The sequence below is a fragment of the Kryptolebias marmoratus genome, linkage group LG22 (genome assembly GCF_001649575.2).
Source record: "Kryptolebias marmoratus isolate JLee-2015 linkage group LG22, ASM164957v2, whole genome shotgun sequence".
Taxonomy (NCBI): Eukaryota; Metazoa; Chordata; class Actinopteri; order Cyprinodontiformes; family Rivulidae; genus Kryptolebias; species Kryptolebias marmoratus.
Genome location: NC_051451.1, coordinates 17812221 through 17832575, shown reverse-complemented (window position 1 = coordinate 17832575; position 20355 = coordinate 17812221). Strand labels below are relative to the sequence as shown.

The window sequence follows — 20355 nt, the reverse complement described above, 5'->3', positions numbered from 1 at the left end:
GGGGGCAATCACTTTTTCACACAGGGCCATGATGGTTTGGATTTTTTTTCTCCTTTAATAATAAACGCCTTCATTTACAAATTGCATTTTGTGTTTACTTGTGTTGTCCTTGACTATTGTTTAAATTGGTTTGATGTTCCGAAACACTTAAGTGTAACAAACATGCAAAAAAACAGGAAATGAGGAAGGGGGCAAACACTTTTTCACACCACTGTAAATGCATGATGTTTTTTTTTTTAAATTTCTCACGTTTTTGTTCCTGGTTCAAGCCCCATGTAATCAACTGGCGATATGAGCAGTATACAGTCAAATGGAGTAAAATGCCTTTCTGTATAAGAGTTGAATACACATGTTGAGCCATTTACCAAATACTGTCTGTGACCCACTGATTTCACCTGATGCATATAATTTTGTACCCTGTTTTGGGGTATCATTGGGGTCACAATGCTAATCTCTAAGTGCAATTTATGTTTTACCTCTCATCATCCATCTCCAGACTGGATTCACTCTCTGACAGCTGTCTGCACAGGGCCTCCCTGCGCTCCATTTCTCTCTGAAGCTTTCTCTGCAACCGAATGTTCTCCTCCCTCATCTGTCGCTCCTCTTCTATGTACTGGGCGCGCTTCTCTGTGTCTACAGTATAAAACACACACACACAAATTTTTTTTACATCATATTACATCAAAATGACAAAAACCCCTGCATTATTTTGTAAAATAAAACTTGCCACACTTGTTAAAAAAACGTTTATAATAATGTTTTCTACTAAACAGTTTGTGTAATACATTATTGCTTCTTTAAATCACAGTATTTACTGATGCTGCTTCTCAAACCATGTGGTAAAAGTTGAACTTTGTCTCCCTCTAGTGGCGATAAATTACACAGACAATGTATTAAGTAACACTAATTGTGCATCAATTAGTAACATTTCTTTGTTACATACAGTTGTATGAACTCCTTTGGTTCAGGGACATTTTTAAGTTTATTAAAACTGCTGAGATGTTAAGTTGCTCTTGTTAAAACTGTTTATACCAGTTGTGTCAAATCATGGCCCCTGAGGGCCACCATCCTGCATGTTTTAGATGTTTCTCTGCTGTGACACACCTGATTTGAATGAATGAGTGATTAACAGGCTTCTCCAGAACTGGAAGACCTGCTAGAGAATACAGAAACATCTAAAACATGCATTATAGTGGCTATCAAGGACCAGGATTGGACACCACCGGCCTATACCATCTCAGTATAAATACAATCTTATGGTGTCCACATTTTCTCATTACAACATATTTTTCCAAAGTTGAATAAGTCACTATATTATAGGAAGTGAATAAGTTTGAGAAGATTGTTTAATTTGCAGTTAAAGTGGAGGTTTACTAAATCAAGATATTTTGTGACAGGTGTTTCTTTAATTGGCAAAGTGGATGAATATGATTCAATTCAATTACGACTTGGAAAGTATTCTTTTATCACAATTATACCAATGATGCAAAAAACACATAATCTACTGGATCACTTTCAGTGAAGCTTTACTGATGCTAACTAACAAAAAAGATATTGAGGCCACACACACACACAAACAAACAATTGTTCGCAGAGTTTTTAGCCTTTTTACCAACACTGCATGTGGCTTTATTAACTCAACTGTTGCAAGGCTACACTTCCAACTATACTTTGTCAACTATCCTGCAGAAAGTAAGCTGCTGGATTTACTCTATGCAAATATTAGATATGCACACACCTGTTTTGCTTTTTCACCTTTGCTACAACAAGGATGTATGCAGACGTGTTTCCTGTTTTACTTTATTATTAGATTTTCTTCTCCTTTAATATATACAACAACACTATAATTTCTTCTTTTAGTAATGCAGTTATATGATGTTGGGACAGAACATCTATTCTTTTAAAAAAGAGAAGGACAAAACTGCAGTTTCAGACTAATCTGAGCTTGTTTTTTATTTTTATTTTTGAGAATTACTGCTGACACCATGTAAAGTTGTTTTCCTTCTTAACCCACTTCAGGTGAAATGGGACCAGTGAAGAACAAAGAGGTCACAAAGTTGGTGTAAGGCAGGCGGGTATCCAGTTCCGACTGGTCTTTAAAGTAAAATGGGTAAAATGATTTCTCTACCATTGCTTATTTGAGCATCAGTTTTACCAGTCACAACCAAATCAAGCTTATAAGGCCACCTTCCTCTCTGAAACCCACACCCCCAGGATCATGCGTACAGATGAGTGAAGACTTACGCTGCAGCTCGGTGGTACGCAGGCTTTTCTTGAGCCTCTCCACCTCATTCTTCAGGAAGCGGATATGTCGCATCATGTTCTCTGGTGAGTCTATCTCCATGGAAACATCTCTGGGGGAGGGAGGAGCTGATACGGGCTGATCCAACTTCTCTTGAAGGATTCTAGTTGTGAAAACCAACCAAATAACCTTGTTATCCATTAGCTGAAATAACAGGCTTTTAACAATAACCTCCATAAGATTACAAAGCTTTTACAAACAGGAGGAGGACAGACAAAAGAAACAAATACCATTTTGAAAGAAAAACATTTAAAGTTATTCGCTCCAGTTTTGATTTGAAATAAACAATAAGTTGCATAATTCAAGTCTTTTGCTGTAGTCATGAAAACAATCCTTATATTCCTAATAAAAACAGTTTTAAATGTTGCTTATCTTCCAGTAAAGTGACCTCGGTGTTTCATACTGAACAATTAACTTGTTTTTACTGGCAGACTACCGTAGCACTTTAATTTGAGCTTATCTATCAAACACAAAAACAAGTAAAAGAAACAAAGGTGGTATTTCTTATTCAAAATGACTGTTACTCTTACAATTAAAAAGTAAAGTGCTGCAAAATGTTTCTTTTTTTTCCAATTTACTCAAACATTATTAGAATAAACACTGTCAAGACATTACCATCAGCTTTAATCAGATTGAAGAATGAGCCATTTCATAAATGCTTATTAGGAATAATAATACAAAAAACCTTATGGTTGCTATTTTCAAGGTTATTTATACAAATGTTCCTCTTGATAAAAATGTCTTTAGTCTGAATACTTAATTTATGCACATCTAAGACATAAAAAAGTTGGGCAGTGTTGTCATTCCATACCTTTTTTCAGCCTCCAGTTTGTCCATTCGTTTCCACAGTCTGTTGACCAGGGCTTCTTGTTCTTGCTCTAATGTGTTCTCAAGGTCAATCTTCTCCCTCCTCAACTGAAAAAAAAAAAAAAAAAAAGAAACAAAAAACAGAACGATGTTCAGAGTAAAAAGAAAAATCCTTGACGTTATCAAGAATTCACACAAAAAAAAAACCCTGTACGTCAAAGCCTAGGCTTTTATTCTGATAAGTTTTCGTTTCTTAGAGCCATGGCTGTATCACAGTTCTAAGAAAAAAAAAAAAAAACTTGCACAATGACTGTGGGTAAAGTTTAATTTATGTTCAGCTGATGTAAAATGAGCTGGTTTTGGTTTGTCAAAATTGAGTCATTTGCGATTAATGTGTCTTTTGTTCCCGATTTAAATGCACAGTGGCATTGTGAATGTGCCAATCGGACACATTTTAATAAGTAAACAGTAACATATTTTCAGGAACATTTAGTCACAGCAGAGTTTGATCTAACTGCAGACACATAAAAAGTATTTCTTCCCTAAGTAACATTCAGAGGGGGGAAATTAAGCGTTGGATAATTCTGCTATATTACATGACAACAGTAACTGAGCTCTGAGACGTGTTCAGGATCGAGTTGTACTAACTAGACGCAGCAATCTGCCACAACCAAAACCCACCTGTTCCAGGGTTAGCTGCTTTGAGATGGTCTCATTCTCCATTTTCTTGATCTTTTTCATAAGCTTGTTAACCTGGAACTCCTGCTCTTGCTCCAAGTGCTGCTCCAGCTCTGCCTTCTCATGTTGGAGCTAGGTCAGGAGAAAAATTAAAAAAAAAAAAGTAAATGAACAAATGAAAGACAGCGGTGAGTGAAACAGATTAAAAAATAAAGGACAGAAATCAAAGCGCAGGGAATACTGAAGATAAGCCAGAAAACAACAAGATAAAAAAAAATGTACATTGTCTTTTGTTTATATTATATATGAAAATAAATAAAATACTCATTTTGAACAAACCCACTGGTTTCAAATATTCAAGTTTACCATAAACATTGAAAATACATTCACACCACCAGACAGTTTTACTGACTTTAGGGTTAAACATCCCAGAAAAACATAATAACTTGGCAACCAAAGTACTTTTGGCAGCTCACGAAAAGAAAAAAAGGGTGTGGCTCAGCACCGAGTTGAAAACGGGACATCTTTGTGATCAAGTATTTATTCTGTTCTCTATTCGAATTACTTACGAAGGAAAAAGTTATGCGATTTAATTCACTGGAACATTTTTGATAGAAAAATAACCTTCGCTGTCAATAGGAAAAGCAGAAACAGTTAATTACTGTGGCCAGTACTTACGGCCACATTCATCCAAACAAAGGAATTTCTGCTCAGTTTTGACACACCCAGAGCAGCATTTTTATTTTAACACACACTAAAGGTTTAGGCTTGAGAACATGCATTTCCACAAACGATCATGGTCTAATTGTGAAAATAGCATTTTTGTTTTGCTATAAACCAAGGCATGCACATTCTCCTAACTTTAAAGTAACGTCAAATACAGTGTGCTTCAAAGCAACCGTTTTACTCTTCGATGAGTTTCTTATCACACAGGAAAGGTTTGAACTCCACCGTCTTTTAATGAAGCTGATAATGGCCGTCTGCTGGCTCATCAAGGGTCAGACAGGTAAATGACCTTGTTTTACTCCATCTTAGACTGTCAAAATAGAATTATTCTGTTAGGTCTCGTCGAACGGGTTGCAGATGCATTATATTCTCATTTACATTTTCAGCACTTCTAGCAGACAATGTCAACACCGAGGCTGTGTTCCAACCAGTCAGTGTCACTCCAACAACCTGCAACTGTAAAATCACCATTTTGAGATCAATTTGGTCTGAGACCAGACCAAACTGGACCACAAAAAGATGTCAAAAGGCTATTTAGCATCTTGCATTAATGCATTTCTGGTATACAGTGACGCAACTGCTACCTTTCATCAAAAAGACCCTAGTCTGACATAACGCTTCAATCATCCCATCTTTCACCTTTTTCACAGTAATTTTTCATGACAAATAATACATATGTATGATAGAAAGTTTTAAAATAAAAAGGACAAAATACACCAAAAGCAAGCACCACAGTGCTGCAGCTGCAACAACCCTTAAAACAGAATTTTATTACCTGTTTACCGAATTAAATTCTTCATGCAGAGCATCAAACTAGTGTCAGCACTTGTCAACAGGACCTAAAAGATGTATTAATCTAATAGCTAACCGTCTGTGGGCAATTTTCATTCATTATATTTCCCGCTTCATCTCCAAGATGGCAAACTTATATTGGCGTAATAAACGATATCTGAAAAGAAAACAAATTACTCTGAAATGACAGCACATCATTTAGTGCACTGAAAGTGGGGCCACTGATTCAAAACATGGTGCAAGCTCTTGTATGGTTTGGTTATTTAAATTTAGATGACTTAATTGTCTCACTGAAAGTAATGATGAAGGACAACGAGTAATACTCGTCCTACAAAAACACTTCAGCAACGAAGCATTTACACGCCGTTAAATCGCACACTTGCTTAAATCTCAATCCATCATCGCAGCTGTGTCTTTGTCAAAAGCAAGTCTTTGGGGTAACAGGCATATACGAGCCTGTCTCATGTACTGAGAAGCTAAAGATACCAATAAAGTTTTAAACTAGTATATTTGCAGTGTCTGCAGAGACATCTATATGCGCCCATTCCAGATTCTGACTTTAAATATCAAGCCGCTGCCTATAACTAACCAGCGAAAGCACAACATGATGCAAGCGTGTCTGTCGCTGCAAAAACAAAATGTGGGCAACGGATAGCACCAAATAACCACAACAATGAGGAACATAATTTGAGAATGATTTAGAGCCGCTAACAGCTGCAGTGAAATGGTCTTAAGGATTTCTGGACTCCGAGCAAGTATCATGCAGCTGATAAGATATCAACTACATCACAGTCGTTTATGGGCAGCGCACACACACCGAGCCAAAGGCACGCTGAAAACCTGCAAAAATTCTTTCCTTAAAACTGAGCAAAGGTAAGAAATTAAGAAAACGTGACCACATTTTCACATGTTTTTAAAATGAGTAGTCTTGAAACAGGACAAAGGCTTGAGCTGTTCTCCAATGCCACTCACTTGCATAAGTTTCCTTGACAATTCATTAGTGAGAAATTCCTCCTCCTTCTCATAGTTGACTGCCAAGGTCTCCTTCTCCTTCTGAAGAGCCTGGATCTTCTTGAACAAGGTGTTGCTGATAAATTCCTCCTCCTGCTCCGCTCTCGCTTGCTGTGAGACACAAACACATGGGGATATTGCCAGAAGAAACATCACTCAAGTACATTTCTCTTACGTCCTGGCACAGCAGGCCGCTTCGATCTTTACCCTGATTAAACTGGAACAACAAACCAACGGGTATAGCCATATATGCACCAATTAGAGTTTGCTGCAGTGTAGTGGGGGCGAGCCAAAGAGGAAGCATAATTTTCCCAAATGAGTCAAGAGATATTGCAGTAGCGGCTGACTTATGACGAAGGGAAGAGTGAAACATGGGGGCCATTTGAAAAATGTGTCGGGACAGCTACAGCAGCTAGCATTACAGTGTGATGATATGACTGCCCTTGCAAGCCTCATTCCCCAGGCTGCATTCTTTACTGACCTCAAGGCTAAGTCGTGTTTAGGAAAATATGAGAATGGCAGGTTGTTGCTGTCTTTCCTTTTTTTTTTATTTTTTTAAAGAAGAAAAAGCAATATTAAAAACACAATAGTTGCTTCACAAATTTTACAGACTGAGAACAAGGTGCAGGGAAGGTGGCCTCCCAGTGCTATATGAGATTGAGACAAATTTGTCATTTCAAAATTAAAGACCTTCGCTAAATTCAAAAGCTCAGACTTCCAAGCTAGCTGGCAGGCTATTTTTGAAGGAAAGGTACAAAGCGTTACACTAAATCTGCATTTTGTTGCTAGACTTTTACATCTACAACTGTCACCAGGTTTATTTATATAAATATATGCTCTGATTCACAGGTTTCAGGTCTTCATCAGCACAGCATTAACATCTTGTATAAGGAAAAAAATGTTCCCAGTTTTTAGTAAATGGAAAAAGTTGTTCATGTTTAAGAGATGGGCTAACTTCTCATACTACCTTACTCTGAATATATGTTCAGTTGCTCAAAAACAGATATTGACTGCTAAAAGGTTAAACTCAAGGTAGCTAAATAATAATTTTCGCTAACTATATATATATATTAAATGTAAAACACACTGCTTGTCACAGCAATAAACTCTTTTCAATACCAAGTTTGGCCTGCATTAAAAAAAAGTTGTAACGACCCATCTATCCGACTGATCGGTTACAGTTTTATGAAAGCTGGGGTTGATTAACTAAGCATGATGAAGAAACATGAGGCGTTCCCTCATGCCAACGTGTTGCTATTTCTCTTCCCACCCGGTCACCGTAACACTCGGGGGTCGTAATGTGGTGACAATGTATGCAACACAGAGTAATGAGGCGACCGAACGGCAAATAAACACCGTAACATAAACTTGCGTGCAGGCATGTGTGTGCGTAACTACCGACGCCTCTTAACGGCTCGGCTAGCGTTAGCAACGCTAAGCAAAACAAAGCGAACTAGCTGCCCATCATTGCCCCACCACCTGGGAAACGATGGCTAATTCAGCAACATATCCCAACGACAGCAAAGCGAGCAAAGCAACGAGAGGTGTGATCAAATACAGGTGGCGTGTTAGCGCTGATTATTTACCGCTAAAGAGTACGCACTAACCGGAGCTAACTTACTGACAAACCCAGTATATTTAGTAGCATGGCGATATTAGCATGAAGCTAGCTAGCTCGCTACGTTACTCACAATGGTGACGCTAGCTTTGCGGAGGTCCCGATTCTCCTCCTGCAGGGCTTTGCACTTTAGTTTAAACGTCTCCAGCTCAATCTTCAGAACTTTATTCTCCTGCTGCAGCGACGCAAGGCGGTTCGTCAGCTCTTCCAGGCGAAACTGTGAGATGACTATGCTCGGTTTCCCAGAATTGGAGGCGGAGGACGACATTGGGGTGGCTGAGCTGCTCCCCGCTCCGTCAGTGTCGCTCTCGCTCGCGCTGTCCGCCATGGTTGTGGAGTAGGGAAGAGGACGGCAGCTGCAGCAGCGTTTACTCTGAGAGGAGCACGCACTGTACGGCAGGCCGTTGTATAATATAATGAAAACGCACGTTTCAATAAAAACACGCCTTCTACTCAAAATGTCATATTTACTAATAAGATATCTAAAACAACATTATAAGTATGAAAAATGTTAAAGTACCCACAACTAAGGTTTAAGTTTTCATTTTTAAAATCAATGGCCACACTTGACGTGTACTGCAAATAGTATGTATATTTTTTTGTTTTAAAATATTCAAATGTTTTTTTTTTATCTGTTTATTTAAACTTAAAACAGCCGTAGAACACTTGAATCCAAAATATTACATATACATTCCCGCACAAGAAAAGGTGAAGGCTGAACCTGGGCTGATACATTACTTGCAATTCATCAATTCATTTATTTACTAACATAAAAGAAAAAAAACAATCAAAAAAAATTTTTCAAACGAGGATTAACAAAACAATTTTTGAACATAAATTTTCCTCTATAGCTATTCATACACGATCCTTTTTCAAACAGTTTCTGCAAATAAAAGTTGATTGTTTGCTTTTTACATAACTCGGGCTGTACTAAGTACCTATTTGACAATTCTAATATTATTTTTTGTCTTACTAGTTCTGTACAAAATTCTTATTGCTCTTTTCTGAAGTGTGAAAACTGAATTGGTATGGGTCTTATATGTATTTATCTACACTTGCAAGGAGTGTATTGCATACATATGGGAGAGTTTCAGATATCTCAAACATTGGGTGTTGTCATTTCAGCCATATATATATATATATATATATATATATATATATATATATATATATATATATAGTAAACAATGATGGTAGACGTCTGAAAAGAACACTAGAAGAAAACTGCCTTTCAGATACCTCAGTTGTTGACATTTTGACAAGGAAAAACTGAAACTAGATGTCTGCTTTGAAGCGTTTGCCTAATATATGACAAATTTACTTGCCATACAGCAAAAAAAGGTACGTTGTGTGACCTTGCTCCAGTTTGTTGACATAGCGCCTCCACCAGGATGCCTCCAGTAGTACAACTTCATGAATACTAAGGCTGGGCTCTTCAACAGATCGTCACAAAATCAAGCGAAGACTTGAAATGCATGAAGGCCAATTAAATCTGGAACACAAGATTCTTAAACATTGTCAGTGCAAAAATAATGAAATCCAAACTGTGCTGGTTTATAATGGAACAATTGTCCCAAAAAAGGTCATTGCTTGGCCTATTCAGTACTTCCAAAGCCTACTGTATTTTGGGAAAGTTGTTTCTCACATAGTTGCTATTTTTTGTGCCTAACTTTGATCAAAATAGTAGTTGAGCTGCACCTGTTTTATATCACTATAGTTCTTTTTGGGTCTTTGAAGTCTTAACCTTAAACCAAAAATTACAAGCGTTCTGCCTTCAACTAAAAATAGAGAGAAAAAAAAAGAAATGGGTGCAGAAACACCAATTTGAGTTTTTTGGACTACTTGTAAATCCAAATAGTCCAATAAATCTCCCTTCACAGCAACAGAAACCTAAAGGATATAAAAGGAATAGCACAAGTATATCAAAATTCACATCAATTTGTGTCTGTCTGTGCAAATGTATATCTGTATGTTCATAACCACTAAATTGTCAGCAATGCCAACACTCTTGAAAATCAATCTAATGACAATAGTTAGGAGGCATTGTGAAATTTTTGCAAATGAATGCTTAGTTGGAGAAGAAACTCATGATTCAGGATGAAAAGCAACATTTCTTATGGGGCCTCTGCACATCATTANATATATATATATATATATATATATATATATATATATATATATATATATATATATATATATATATATTGGACAGAAGGAAGAGAACAGAAACAACTGTACTGCAAAATCATTGCATTTTTATTTGCTTTTCTTTCTTTTCATCTTTTTTTTTTTTCATTTTTAGTTGATTTTTTTTTTTTTTTAAAGACGTCCGAAACAGTTGTGGTGGCTTTGTTGCTGCTATATAGCCTCTAAAAGACTTTGAATAACCAAAGTGCTAGAATAGTTACATTTCAATGGCTTCACTCTGTTAGTAAGAATTGTACATAAAAAAATCTGCTTAGGTGAAAACACATAAACAAAATTGACAAAAATTGAGGTTTCAACCATATCAAAATATCCTCTCCCCTTAGATTGACATAGTAGTAGAAGGGGATATAATTTTGAACCCTACTTTACTTCATTTTAACCCCACTTTACCCACCTGGAAACAGCCAAAAAAAAAAAGTTTACATAGTTTCATGTCCACAGCGTAGGCACCAGCGTACAGAGCCGTTGCATCAGTAAAACACCATACCTGAACTACATGGGACTCTAAGGAAAACCAATACAAAGATAAACCCTAATGTGTAGTAAAATCTTCTCAGTGAGCTAGTAAAAACAATTCTATTTGACACTGCATATACAGATCCTCAAGCCTAAAAGAGATCACACAGTTTCAGAGTTAAACACAATTTATTTAATGCTTAAATTATTGGTTTTGACCATCCAGTGTTTCGTCATACATTATGCTATTTAGAGCTACAATCAAACAATGTCTTTATGTGACCTTAATGTGAGTAGATTTTAAATTAAGGAAGTACTTCTTCAAAAAAACAAAACAAAACAAAAAAAAATTCAAAGAAAAATGCCCCAATTTTCCTTATAATACCACAGCAGCCATTAGAAAACCCAAGTGACACACTGCTAAAACGATTACAAACAGTGTGAAGATGCCTACACCTTACAGCCAATACACACAGTACACGTACAGTTGTCCAGAGAGCCAGCCTACAAGCATTTACATTCAGATCACTCATCCTTAGCAGAAGCTGACTTCCAGTTTTTACACAGACAGACAAAACATCACATCCTCAAGAAGCTATAGATATTCGTTTTTCCATCTTAACCCCCAGCATAAAAATGAATTAATGGCGTCCCTTTTTTTTTCAGTTAAGAATATAAAACTGGTGACAAATGTCAGGGCTAAACGTGTACAGAGATAAAGGGTTTAGTTTGTCACTCGAATACGGTGTTTGCAAACTTGTAAAAATTGTACGTAAAATAATGTGACCAGCATGCATGAAAATATGAGTAACTCTGAAAGGCTGTTTTTTTTCAGGATTATTTCAATTCCCACTTTGGGAACAGAAATTTTTCTGGAAATTTCCTCTATTAAAATCAAACCAGCATTTTTTCTTTTTTTACCCCTCCCCCCCACCCATATACAAACATTATACCTGCTCTAATAATTAATTATACAAGAAGTTGTGAAGATACACTCAAACCTTTTTAAAAGTGAAATCGTTTCTGGTAGGTTATGAAAGCACTTGAAAAGCTCATTTCTCCTCAGTGCATTCTCACCACTAACTTACCCTTTATTTAAGAATTATACACACAGTCTTTTTGTATACAGAAAAAAGCTTTTGTGTTAGTTTAAGTTTCCAAAAAAAGAAAAGAAAAAAAAAAAATCCCAAAACAGTTCACGTCCTGTCAACTATGGGTTTGAGAAAAAAATCTATAAGGCGAGTGTTGAAGTTGGGTCAGAAATGTTCCATTAGATGTTTTGTGTGTGTGTGTGTGTGTGTGTGTTTCTGTGTTCTTTCTTTTTAGCCCCCTCATGTGCATTGAGCTCTTGTGCCATCTTTGGTCACAGTTGCGCCAGTGTGGAGTCTTTGCTGTGTTCACAACGAATGGTGCTCCTCAGAAAAGCTCTCGCACCATCGGTGGACCCCATGGCACGAATTGTTTCACACAAAACAGGAAGCAGAATCACTGTCCACTGGTCCACCGCGGTCAAAGAGTGAGAAGCTCTGGATCTTTCGGTTGACCAGGAGTGAGTTTTTTCATGCTCATGCGTAAATCAGAAGGGTTGACTCCTCTCGGGTTAAAAACATTTGTGTGAAGCAGAAAGTTGCAGACTGGACCTTTGCCTTTAAGTTCTCACACTGGAACTCCACAGCCCGTTTGAACACCAGTTCCCAGGAAACACCTAACTTGGTTACTGAAGACCTGTAAGACAAAATATTACATCAAACATTTCAGCACATGTACTGTAACTTAAGTTTATTAAATAAAATTGACAGGACTTCTTTACAAAAAAAAAAATCACATTCTTAAGGAATATCTTATCTATCTTAAAAATCTTTATTTACATTTTGACTTTCATAAAAAGGCAGAACTATTTCTGCCCATCTGAACCCACTTCTTGTCAAAATCTTCTATTTCTTTATATGACATAATGACAAAACCTGATAGTAGGTGGGTTGTTATGGTGACCCCTGTTACTATAGAAACTCTTTGCCAGATTTCACAGCAGTGCTGGTTTATTTCTAAGTCAGCTGTGCGCAGATGGAATGATTCACTGCAAACATAACATTAGAGCGAGCAGTATAGCAGGGATTAACGGTCTGGCCAGTGGGATCAAAAAACTCTTTTAGGATGCTACAATGCTGTTGTGAGTTGTGGATTTAGCGGACAAAAACGGGCATCGAGAGCATTAGCAGGGCAATATAATGGCGAGGTGTGTACTACCAATCAGGTCTGTTCTCTTTGTATCTGTCGTCCCATTCACACACACTCAGATGGCAGAAATGCTGCCAGGAGATAAGCAGGTTCAGGCCAGTCAGCCTTTCACACTGACTGTGTTCATCTGGGTGGTTGAAGGAACATTTAGCATTATTTTTAAGATCTCGCAGAGGTTAACTGATGAGATGAACGCCGCTCTTACACTGAAGACTGTAGTAACTTCTTCAGATTTTCATTATTCAATTGATCCGATATTCATTTGGCAGGATGAGACTGAACATGCAGCAACAGTCATTATTCATTTATTTTGTACAAGAAGGAAAATCATGCAGCAACTACTACTGAGGCTCCGTCTTAGAGTTCATTTGTGAATACATGAAGAGACGCAAGCAGCAAAATCTGCAACATCTGCTTGCCTGCTTCTTTGAATTACTGCACACAAGTGTACCTATAATCATCATCCAAATTGACAAGAAATACACAATCATATACTATTACTTTTAACTACAGTATGGAGAAATTTGAAGGATTAATAAAACCTTATTCTACATTTTGCATTTAGTGCCAAAAACAGCTGCAAATTCCAGTTTGTGTAATAAACTTAGTCCAGTAGCTATTACACTGAAGCTTAGTCATTGAACAAATTCACAGAAACAAAAAAACAAAGCTATTTGTTTCAAAATACAATGAAACTTTCAAGCAATAAATACGTTTTGACAACTTTTTCTTTTCACATTAAACTGCTTGGCTCGCCTGTGCAGCATAGCTGTTGATTACTAAACAGCTTTGGTGTGATGGAAGCTGACAGCTCACAGCCTTTTGCTTGACAACAAACTGTTACAGCACACAGCTTCTGCTGAAACTGAAAAAAAGTCTTGTTTGCATTTCTGCTCGTGTTTAGAAACTCAATGTGCAGAATAATGAGATGAAAATGACTACAACCTCCCCCTCCCCTAAAATGAACACATTTTACACTGTAATAACATTATAAGTGAGACTCAATTTCCTTTATTGTCTCAGGAAACCATGACATCCAACCTGCATGCAATACAACAGGATGTCTAACAAATAGAGTTTATTCATTATTATTACATATGAGAATATGTAAAATACTGATATGTAAAAAAAACACTAAATTGTAGGGATATTCTAAGACTACTGTACCTGCTGAGACAAAACCATCCCTATGAGTGGTGCTTTTTATCCCCTGATCTTCTCTCATCTGGCCGCCTGCTTTTCCTTGATGTTTCTCCCTGCTACAAAACACAAACATAGAGAAATTTATTCCAATAAATCCCTTCCTTTTCCTATGTCAACATGAAAACAGGCTGAAACTGACAATAAATCTGAAAAGCAAAGGGAAAATCAAGCATGACACACCACGCTGTACTGGGAGTGATCTTAAATGAAACGTTTGCCTTTTTGTAGTGCTTTTTTTCAAAGCAGTTTATGTTTTGACAGTTGCAAAGGTTAGTAACTGCTTTATTATAAAGTGTAATTAGAACCCACACCACACCAGTTATACCTAGAAAAGGAAAAATGTTTTTATGAGTAGAGTTAGAAACAACAACGGTAGACTGTATTTTCACCACAAAAATCACAGCACTCATTAGTTGTCATGTTGACAGACCAGTAAAACAGTCAAAAGCAAAGCAGTCAGCTTCTTCTTTTGTATTCAAAAACAATAGATACTGCACAAAAACACCATGCAAGGTTGCACCTCGATTCACCTTTCCCTGAGTTAGTGAAAAAAAGTGATCCCAATACAATCAACAAAAAAAAATGACAGAAAAGAACAATAACATTGAACAGATGTATTGTTTTTTTTTTATTTAAAGCTGCACTCAAACATAAATGAGCGTTACTTCTTAACCAATATAAACCCAATTCTAGCTGTCCTCTTAATGAACTTTAAAGTTCATCAGTGAATTTAATGTAGTAGAAAAGGCTGCTTGTAACTGCATTCACATCAAAAAGAATATTTTCTTATGTCAGGTCTACTGTGAGGTAAGCGTCCATGAATCTTCAGTACAACTTTAAGTCAAACCTTTGATTTTCCATTCACATCTCAGTGATTACACTGTCATAGCAAATGATGTACTCTCAGAAGAAGAAAACTATATCCAGATAAGGATTAAACCTTGAAGCAACACAGTTAAAAAGGTGTCTTCATGCCAACCTCTGACTCAAAATCCTGCAGAGTGGGACTGAGCTGGAGGTCGCTGTGCCACCTGCTACCTCCTTGCTTTTCTGGTGTAGGAGTTGACACCCGTCGAATAACCTTTCTGATCACCTGGCCAAAGCAGAAGAATGTTAACAAAAGAAGAAAGTTAGCCTGTTTTAAACAAACCCCCCTCTCTCTCTCTCTCTCGCTTGAATTCCAGAGCTAAAAGAGACACAGGAAAACATTTATACATTACTTTTCTACTGATGAGGTTCCCATCCTTGTCCATATAGTGTTCCTCGGTGACAGACTCGCCCGGGATATTTCTTGCTTCCTCCCCCTGCAAGTGTCTGTGGTTAGCACACGAGCTACAATTTGTTGACGACAAAACACGATAAGAAAGAGGAAAAATAATCCTTCCCCCATCACCACACCGCAAGGAAACCTCAAGAGAAAAGAATGTTCATGTCAGACAGAGACCCAGTTAGTATAAAGTCAAAAATTGTGGCACGGTCAGTAGCAAACCTATAGGAACACAAAGCAAAACTACAAGAGCACACACACCAGATGTAGCGGTAAAAACTAAACTAAACCAAACCAAAACCCAGCGAGCCTCAGTTCCAGGCTTTCACCTTTAAAATGAGACGGCGTCTGTAGATTCTGGTGGTTACGGTCTGTTCTTCCTCTGAACCAGATTCTACACTAACTCGCTGTGGAGGGGATCACACAGGAAATTACACAACAGTGGTACACGGATTTGTTACTTCACTTTATGTTGGTGTTCGAGCTGGAACTCCGTGGTTGGCTGCGTCAAACTAGAGAAACTTGGAATAACAGAACATATACACAGTTCCATAGGTTGGGAATTTCCCCTTCAAAAACTGAACCGCATTACTGTATAATGCTTTCATTCAGGAGGAAAAGACAGCTGCATTATTTACTTTTGTAATGACCATTTAGGATGTTTTTTCTCTTTTTATTTGGATTCTAATTGATGTCTTTACCTGAACTTTTTTCTCAGACCCCAGAGTTCCATCCTTCCTGCCATTTGATGATTCTGATGAGCCGTCCTGAGGTGAGTGCTTTGAATTATTGCCATTCTGCCGGGACCTCCCTGATTCTGCCCGAGACGAGGAAGTGATGGAGTCACTGGAGTTTTCTTGGCTGTTTGATAAGAAACACAAAATGTTTAATTACAAGACCATCTAAAAAAAAAAAAAAGTCTGATAAGGTTTATTAGATACTAGCGGTAAAATTTCTGAAGTAGTTAATACTTTACAGAGGTCTCTGTTTGGACAGTATAGTTGGGTTTTATTTGTACCTTTCCTGTTTGTCGAGCAGGTCTGAGCTGACGCTGCGGCCCGGTGTTGGCGGTTCCACATTGACACTGGATGAATCACTGTGCCAACCTAAAAGTGAACATATGTTTTTGTCTGCATGTTCAACCTCTTCAGTACCCTCTGGATCTCTGGATTCCGTCATCTCTTTGTCATCCTCCTCCTTCTCCTCTGAGCCTTCTTCCTTCTTCATCTCTTCCAATAAAGATGCTAATGCCTCATCTTGGACTTCTTTGCCTCTCTCCTCCTCTTCTTCTTCCTCATTGGACCCAGACTCACTGGGCTGGAGTTGCTTAAGTGCTTCATCCCAGGCCTGAGGGGAGAGGTCAGCCACAGACTGGTCTTCTGGTGCCAGATTTTCTTCTGATGTAACAAAAATATCTTTATCTTCAAGCTGCAGTTCTCCATCAGTGTCATGCATTTTGTCCTCCTGCTGGATGCTTTCCCCACAGCCCTCGTGAACTTTTTGAATGTCAGATGTTTGATCAATATCCTCTTTGTTAGTTTCTGCTTCTGTTGCACCTTTTTCCACTTTTTGCTCAGTTTCTATCAGACTGAGGCTCTGATGCTGAATGTTTTCAGTTTTCTCCACCTCGCATGCTTCTTCCTTACTCCCATCTTGAATAAGGTCACACTTCTCATTCATTTCATTTTTTTCCTGCTCAGCAGACCACTTCTGTTCTACCAAAATGATATGTTCATCTGCCATCCTGGACCTGTCTTTTGTAATCATCTCACACTTTCTTTCCACGTTTTTTATCAAATCCTGTTCTACCCACTTTTCAACCAATCTGTTGTCTTCTGCTAATTGTGCTGCAACCATCTCAACAACTTTCTCTATTTCTTCTGTCACTTCCATTTCCCTTGCTTTCCAACCAGCATCTTCTTTCACCTCATTCAAGACACCCAGCTGTTCTCCTCCATCACTCACTTGAGCTCTATCAGGGGATGATGGAGTTATTGATGACACGGATGAAAGTGAAGGGGAGGATGTAGAGTATGCCATATCAACGTCTAAGTCACACATCGTTGGGAAGGATGGCGACCTGGGCTTGTGAGTGGGCTCCACCTCATGAACAGACTTGTCTTCCTCTTCGCTCAAAAGCAGCTGGTCGTTCAAAGCGATGTGGGGCTTTCTGACCTTAGAGGGATCAGGCTCGGGAAGTTCAAAGGTAGGGATGCTCAGGACAAGCTCACAAGGTCTGGGGGGACTCTTAGGGGGGCTGTCTGGCTCTCTGCTACAAGGCTCCACCTCCACACTCTCAGGTGGAAGCTGAGGCTGGGTGTCGGTTTGTAAAGGGGTGTCTGGATCTGGGTAATGGTACTGTTGATGGTGGGCAAGGGAAGGGATGGGGGTGACTGGGAGCTCAGGTTCCAGGAAGTAGGGGTTGGACTGCAGAGCGGCAGGAGACTGCAGCTCCGCGAGAATGCTCTGAATATCTGTAGGTGACAGGATGACAAATGTACAGACAAACACATATGGAAGCCACAAAAGCATACAACACACACAGAAACCCCACAGAAATCTGAGCACAAACACCATATGACATTATGACATGGAGGCAGAGACTGAAGTGCAAAGCATGTATTCAGACACCCACTAAGGTGTGCTCCAGTAATGTGACAAAAAAATATGAAAAAATAAAATAAAATCCAGCAAATTGCAATTAATGTATAAATCTTACAATGTATTTCAAAAATGTAATATTTAAAACATACAATTAATGTATATAATTAAATAAACTTTTTTATTATTTATAAAATGATATCAAATGACATTAGTCATAAAAACTAATTTAGATTTAATGTGAATTTTGACATTCAGGAAGTGTTAATGCTATAGTTTTAGAAAGGTGGGAGGCTAAAAGTGGAACACATTAGAGGCACCATAAGGCCACTTTAATCGTAGCATGGGATATGATGATATTGTTAATTTTTTTTATTTTGCCAGGGTATTCTGTTACATGCTCACATGATAGAGATGACAGATGAGAGATGTGAAGGAGGAAGAGTCAAAAAGAAGATACAAGACAAATAAGAGAGAGAAAACTAAATGAATATTTCCATTTTAGATGGATCAATGTGAGTTTGAGCAGGAGGTGGGGCGACTGAGGGCATACACTTGCACTGGCAAACAGGACAGGGAGACAGCGAGCGGAGAGGAGGAGAGGGAGGACTGGAGCTGGGACAACGAGAACCTGAGGGGGAGATGGGAGGAAGAGTACAAATGGAGAGAGGAGAAACAGGGCGAGAGGAGGAGGAGGCCAGCTGAGCCACTAAAGACTCTTTGCTTGGAGAGACGCTGATAGAGGGGGACGCTGGGGCTGAGGACAGGATGGGTGCAACAGGTGTAGCGTTAGGATGAAATAAGTTAGGATCATCAGAGGAATGTATGGCAGTGAAGATGGTTGGCGTGGAGGTGGTTTTGATGGTGGATGTAGTTTGACAAGATTGGTCAGAGGATAAGCCAGATAATGTGAGCGAAACGGTGACAGTTTCTGCTTGTGGAAGGATTGGAGTGGGTGTGGCTGAGACAGATAAGGGAGAAATTGGATTAGATGTGATTGAAAAGGGTGATGGCGAGTTAGGAGCAGAATAAGGTAAGGGTGAGGTGATCAGAGGGATTGGGGAGGACAGACGGGGCAAGAAAGAGAAAACAGGGGATTGACAAGACTCTGCAGAGCAGCTCTGAGGAACGAGGCATGAGGAACGACAAGAGAGGCAGGTGAATGAAGAAGGCTCAAGGGCTGCTGAAGGAGCCAAGTCTTTCAGCGAAATAGAGGACTCATAACTAGGAGAACGACGTGAGGAAAAGGGACGGCAGTTCGCTGCTTGTGTAGGTGTGAGGGGAATGGGTGGAGGAGTTTGTGTAGGTGTTGGATAAATGGGATTTTGAGCCCCCAAGATGAAGGCTGTTTCAGTGCTTCCAGGAGTTAAAGGGATAATCACACATACTGTGACAAAAGGACAGAGGAAAGAACATGCAAAAAAACATGGGAAATGGAGAAAGAAAAAAGAAAAAATACATAAAACACTTATAAACCTGAAACATGCTTGTGAAATGAGACAAATGATGAATAATGTGGAAAAACTGGGAGAAGGCACATGTGGTAGCTCCTAATTTGGTTAAGAGCTTTTATATGCTGTTATCAGTGGCTCCTAATATAATGGGGAGGTAAAGGGATGCAGGAAGAGGAGGAGGAGGAGGAGGAGGAGGAGAGGCAGTTTGGTTTCACAGATTCTCTCATCTATCCAAGGAAGGCTCAGAGGAACTGGAGGAGAACTAGAAGAGATTAACTTAATAAATGGAAAAAAAGCAGACTCTACAAAGTTAAATAACTTCTAAAGAAGTAAAGACATAACTGAGGAACATTTACAGCAGTTTTTAGTATGCAACATGCATTTAGAATTACACTAGGATTTGCACATTAACAAAAAAGGTAGCAGGGAGAGGTAAGAAATCAGCTAAGTAGAGATAAACTTTACCATCAGCATGATCCCGGAAAACAGCGTTATCATCTGCAAAACATCTCGTGCCTGAAATGTTACCATAGTCAAATATTGGACCCTCCAGTAAAGTCACAATATCCATCCGATTGACTTTGGTCAGCACTGCTGATAAGGCATCCGCTGTGAAAAAAAGCAGGAAAAGTGTTCCTGAGTCAAAAACAAACAAACAAAATTCCTCAAAAACGTGTGAAAAAACGGATTATTCCAATGCTTTGCTAAATTTAAAAAGGCCTAATCTAAATAAATTTGAGAACAAATAAGAAATGGAAGTTATGGCAAAACAAACAAAAAAGGACAGAGAGGAGGGTAGAAAGAACAATAAGGAAATGTATGTACAAATGACTAAAGCAAAGAAAAAAAAAAACTATTTTACAGGATTCCATTTAAACCCTGAGGAGACCCTGACCATAGCCCTGAGCCAAAAGGCCCTAACCCCTTAAATAACACTTAAGAGACAAACTTTTTGCCTTTGATAAGAAGCAGGACTGTAAGAAAATGAAAAGAA

At 38.5% G+C, this 20355-nt stretch overlaps 2 protein-coding genes across 27 annotated transcripts in view; both read right to left on the bottom strand.

Annotated features, from left to right (window-relative positions):
• LOC108242251 (coiled-coil domain-containing protein 6) overlaps positions 1–8290 on the bottom strand; it is an 18192-nt gene extending 9902 nt beyond the window's left edge. Inside the window, exons 1-6 of the mRNA XM_017426994.3 lie at positions 8008–8290; positions 6278–6427; positions 3791–3919; positions 3114–3217; positions 2245–2405; positions 477–633 (exon numbers count right to left, since the gene is read on the bottom strand). Of these exons, the coding sequence (XP_017282483.2) occupies positions 477–633; positions 2245–2405; positions 3114–3217; positions 3791–3919; positions 6278–6427; positions 8008–8262 (956 nt within the window). The 5' untranslated portion in view covers positions 8263–8290. The remainder of the gene's footprint in view (positions 1–476; positions 634–2244; positions 2406–3113; positions 3218–3790; positions 3920–6277; positions 6428–8007) is intronic.
• A 3467-nt stretch (positions 8291–11757) lies between these two features.
• The window catches only part of LOC108243499 (ankyrin-3), a 110513-nt gene continuing 101915 nt past the window's right edge, over positions 11758–20355 (bottom strand). For 21 of the 26 annotated variants that reach the window (XM_037973510.1, XM_037973517.1, XM_037973504.1 and 18 more), the window contains 8 exons: positions 19827–19970; positions 16325–17780; positions 16008–16167; positions 15636–15713; positions 15260–15343; positions 15019–15132; positions 14004–14095; positions 11758–12323 (listed from right to left, as the gene is read on the bottom strand). In XM_037973510.1, coding sequence (XP_037829438.1) covers positions 14024–14095; positions 15019–15132; positions 15260–15343; positions 15636–15713; positions 16008–16167; positions 16325–17780; positions 19827–19970 — 2108 coding nt within the window. In that variant the 3' untranslated portion in view covers positions 11758–12323; positions 14004–14023. Of the gene's footprint in view, positions 12324–14003; positions 14096–15018; positions 15133–15259; positions 15372–15635; positions 15714–16007; positions 16168–16324; positions 17781–19826; positions 19971–20355 lie in introns of those variants that run through there. The other 5 variants (XM_037973521.1, XM_037973513.1, XM_037973518.1 and 2 more) reach the window with 5 other exon arrangements.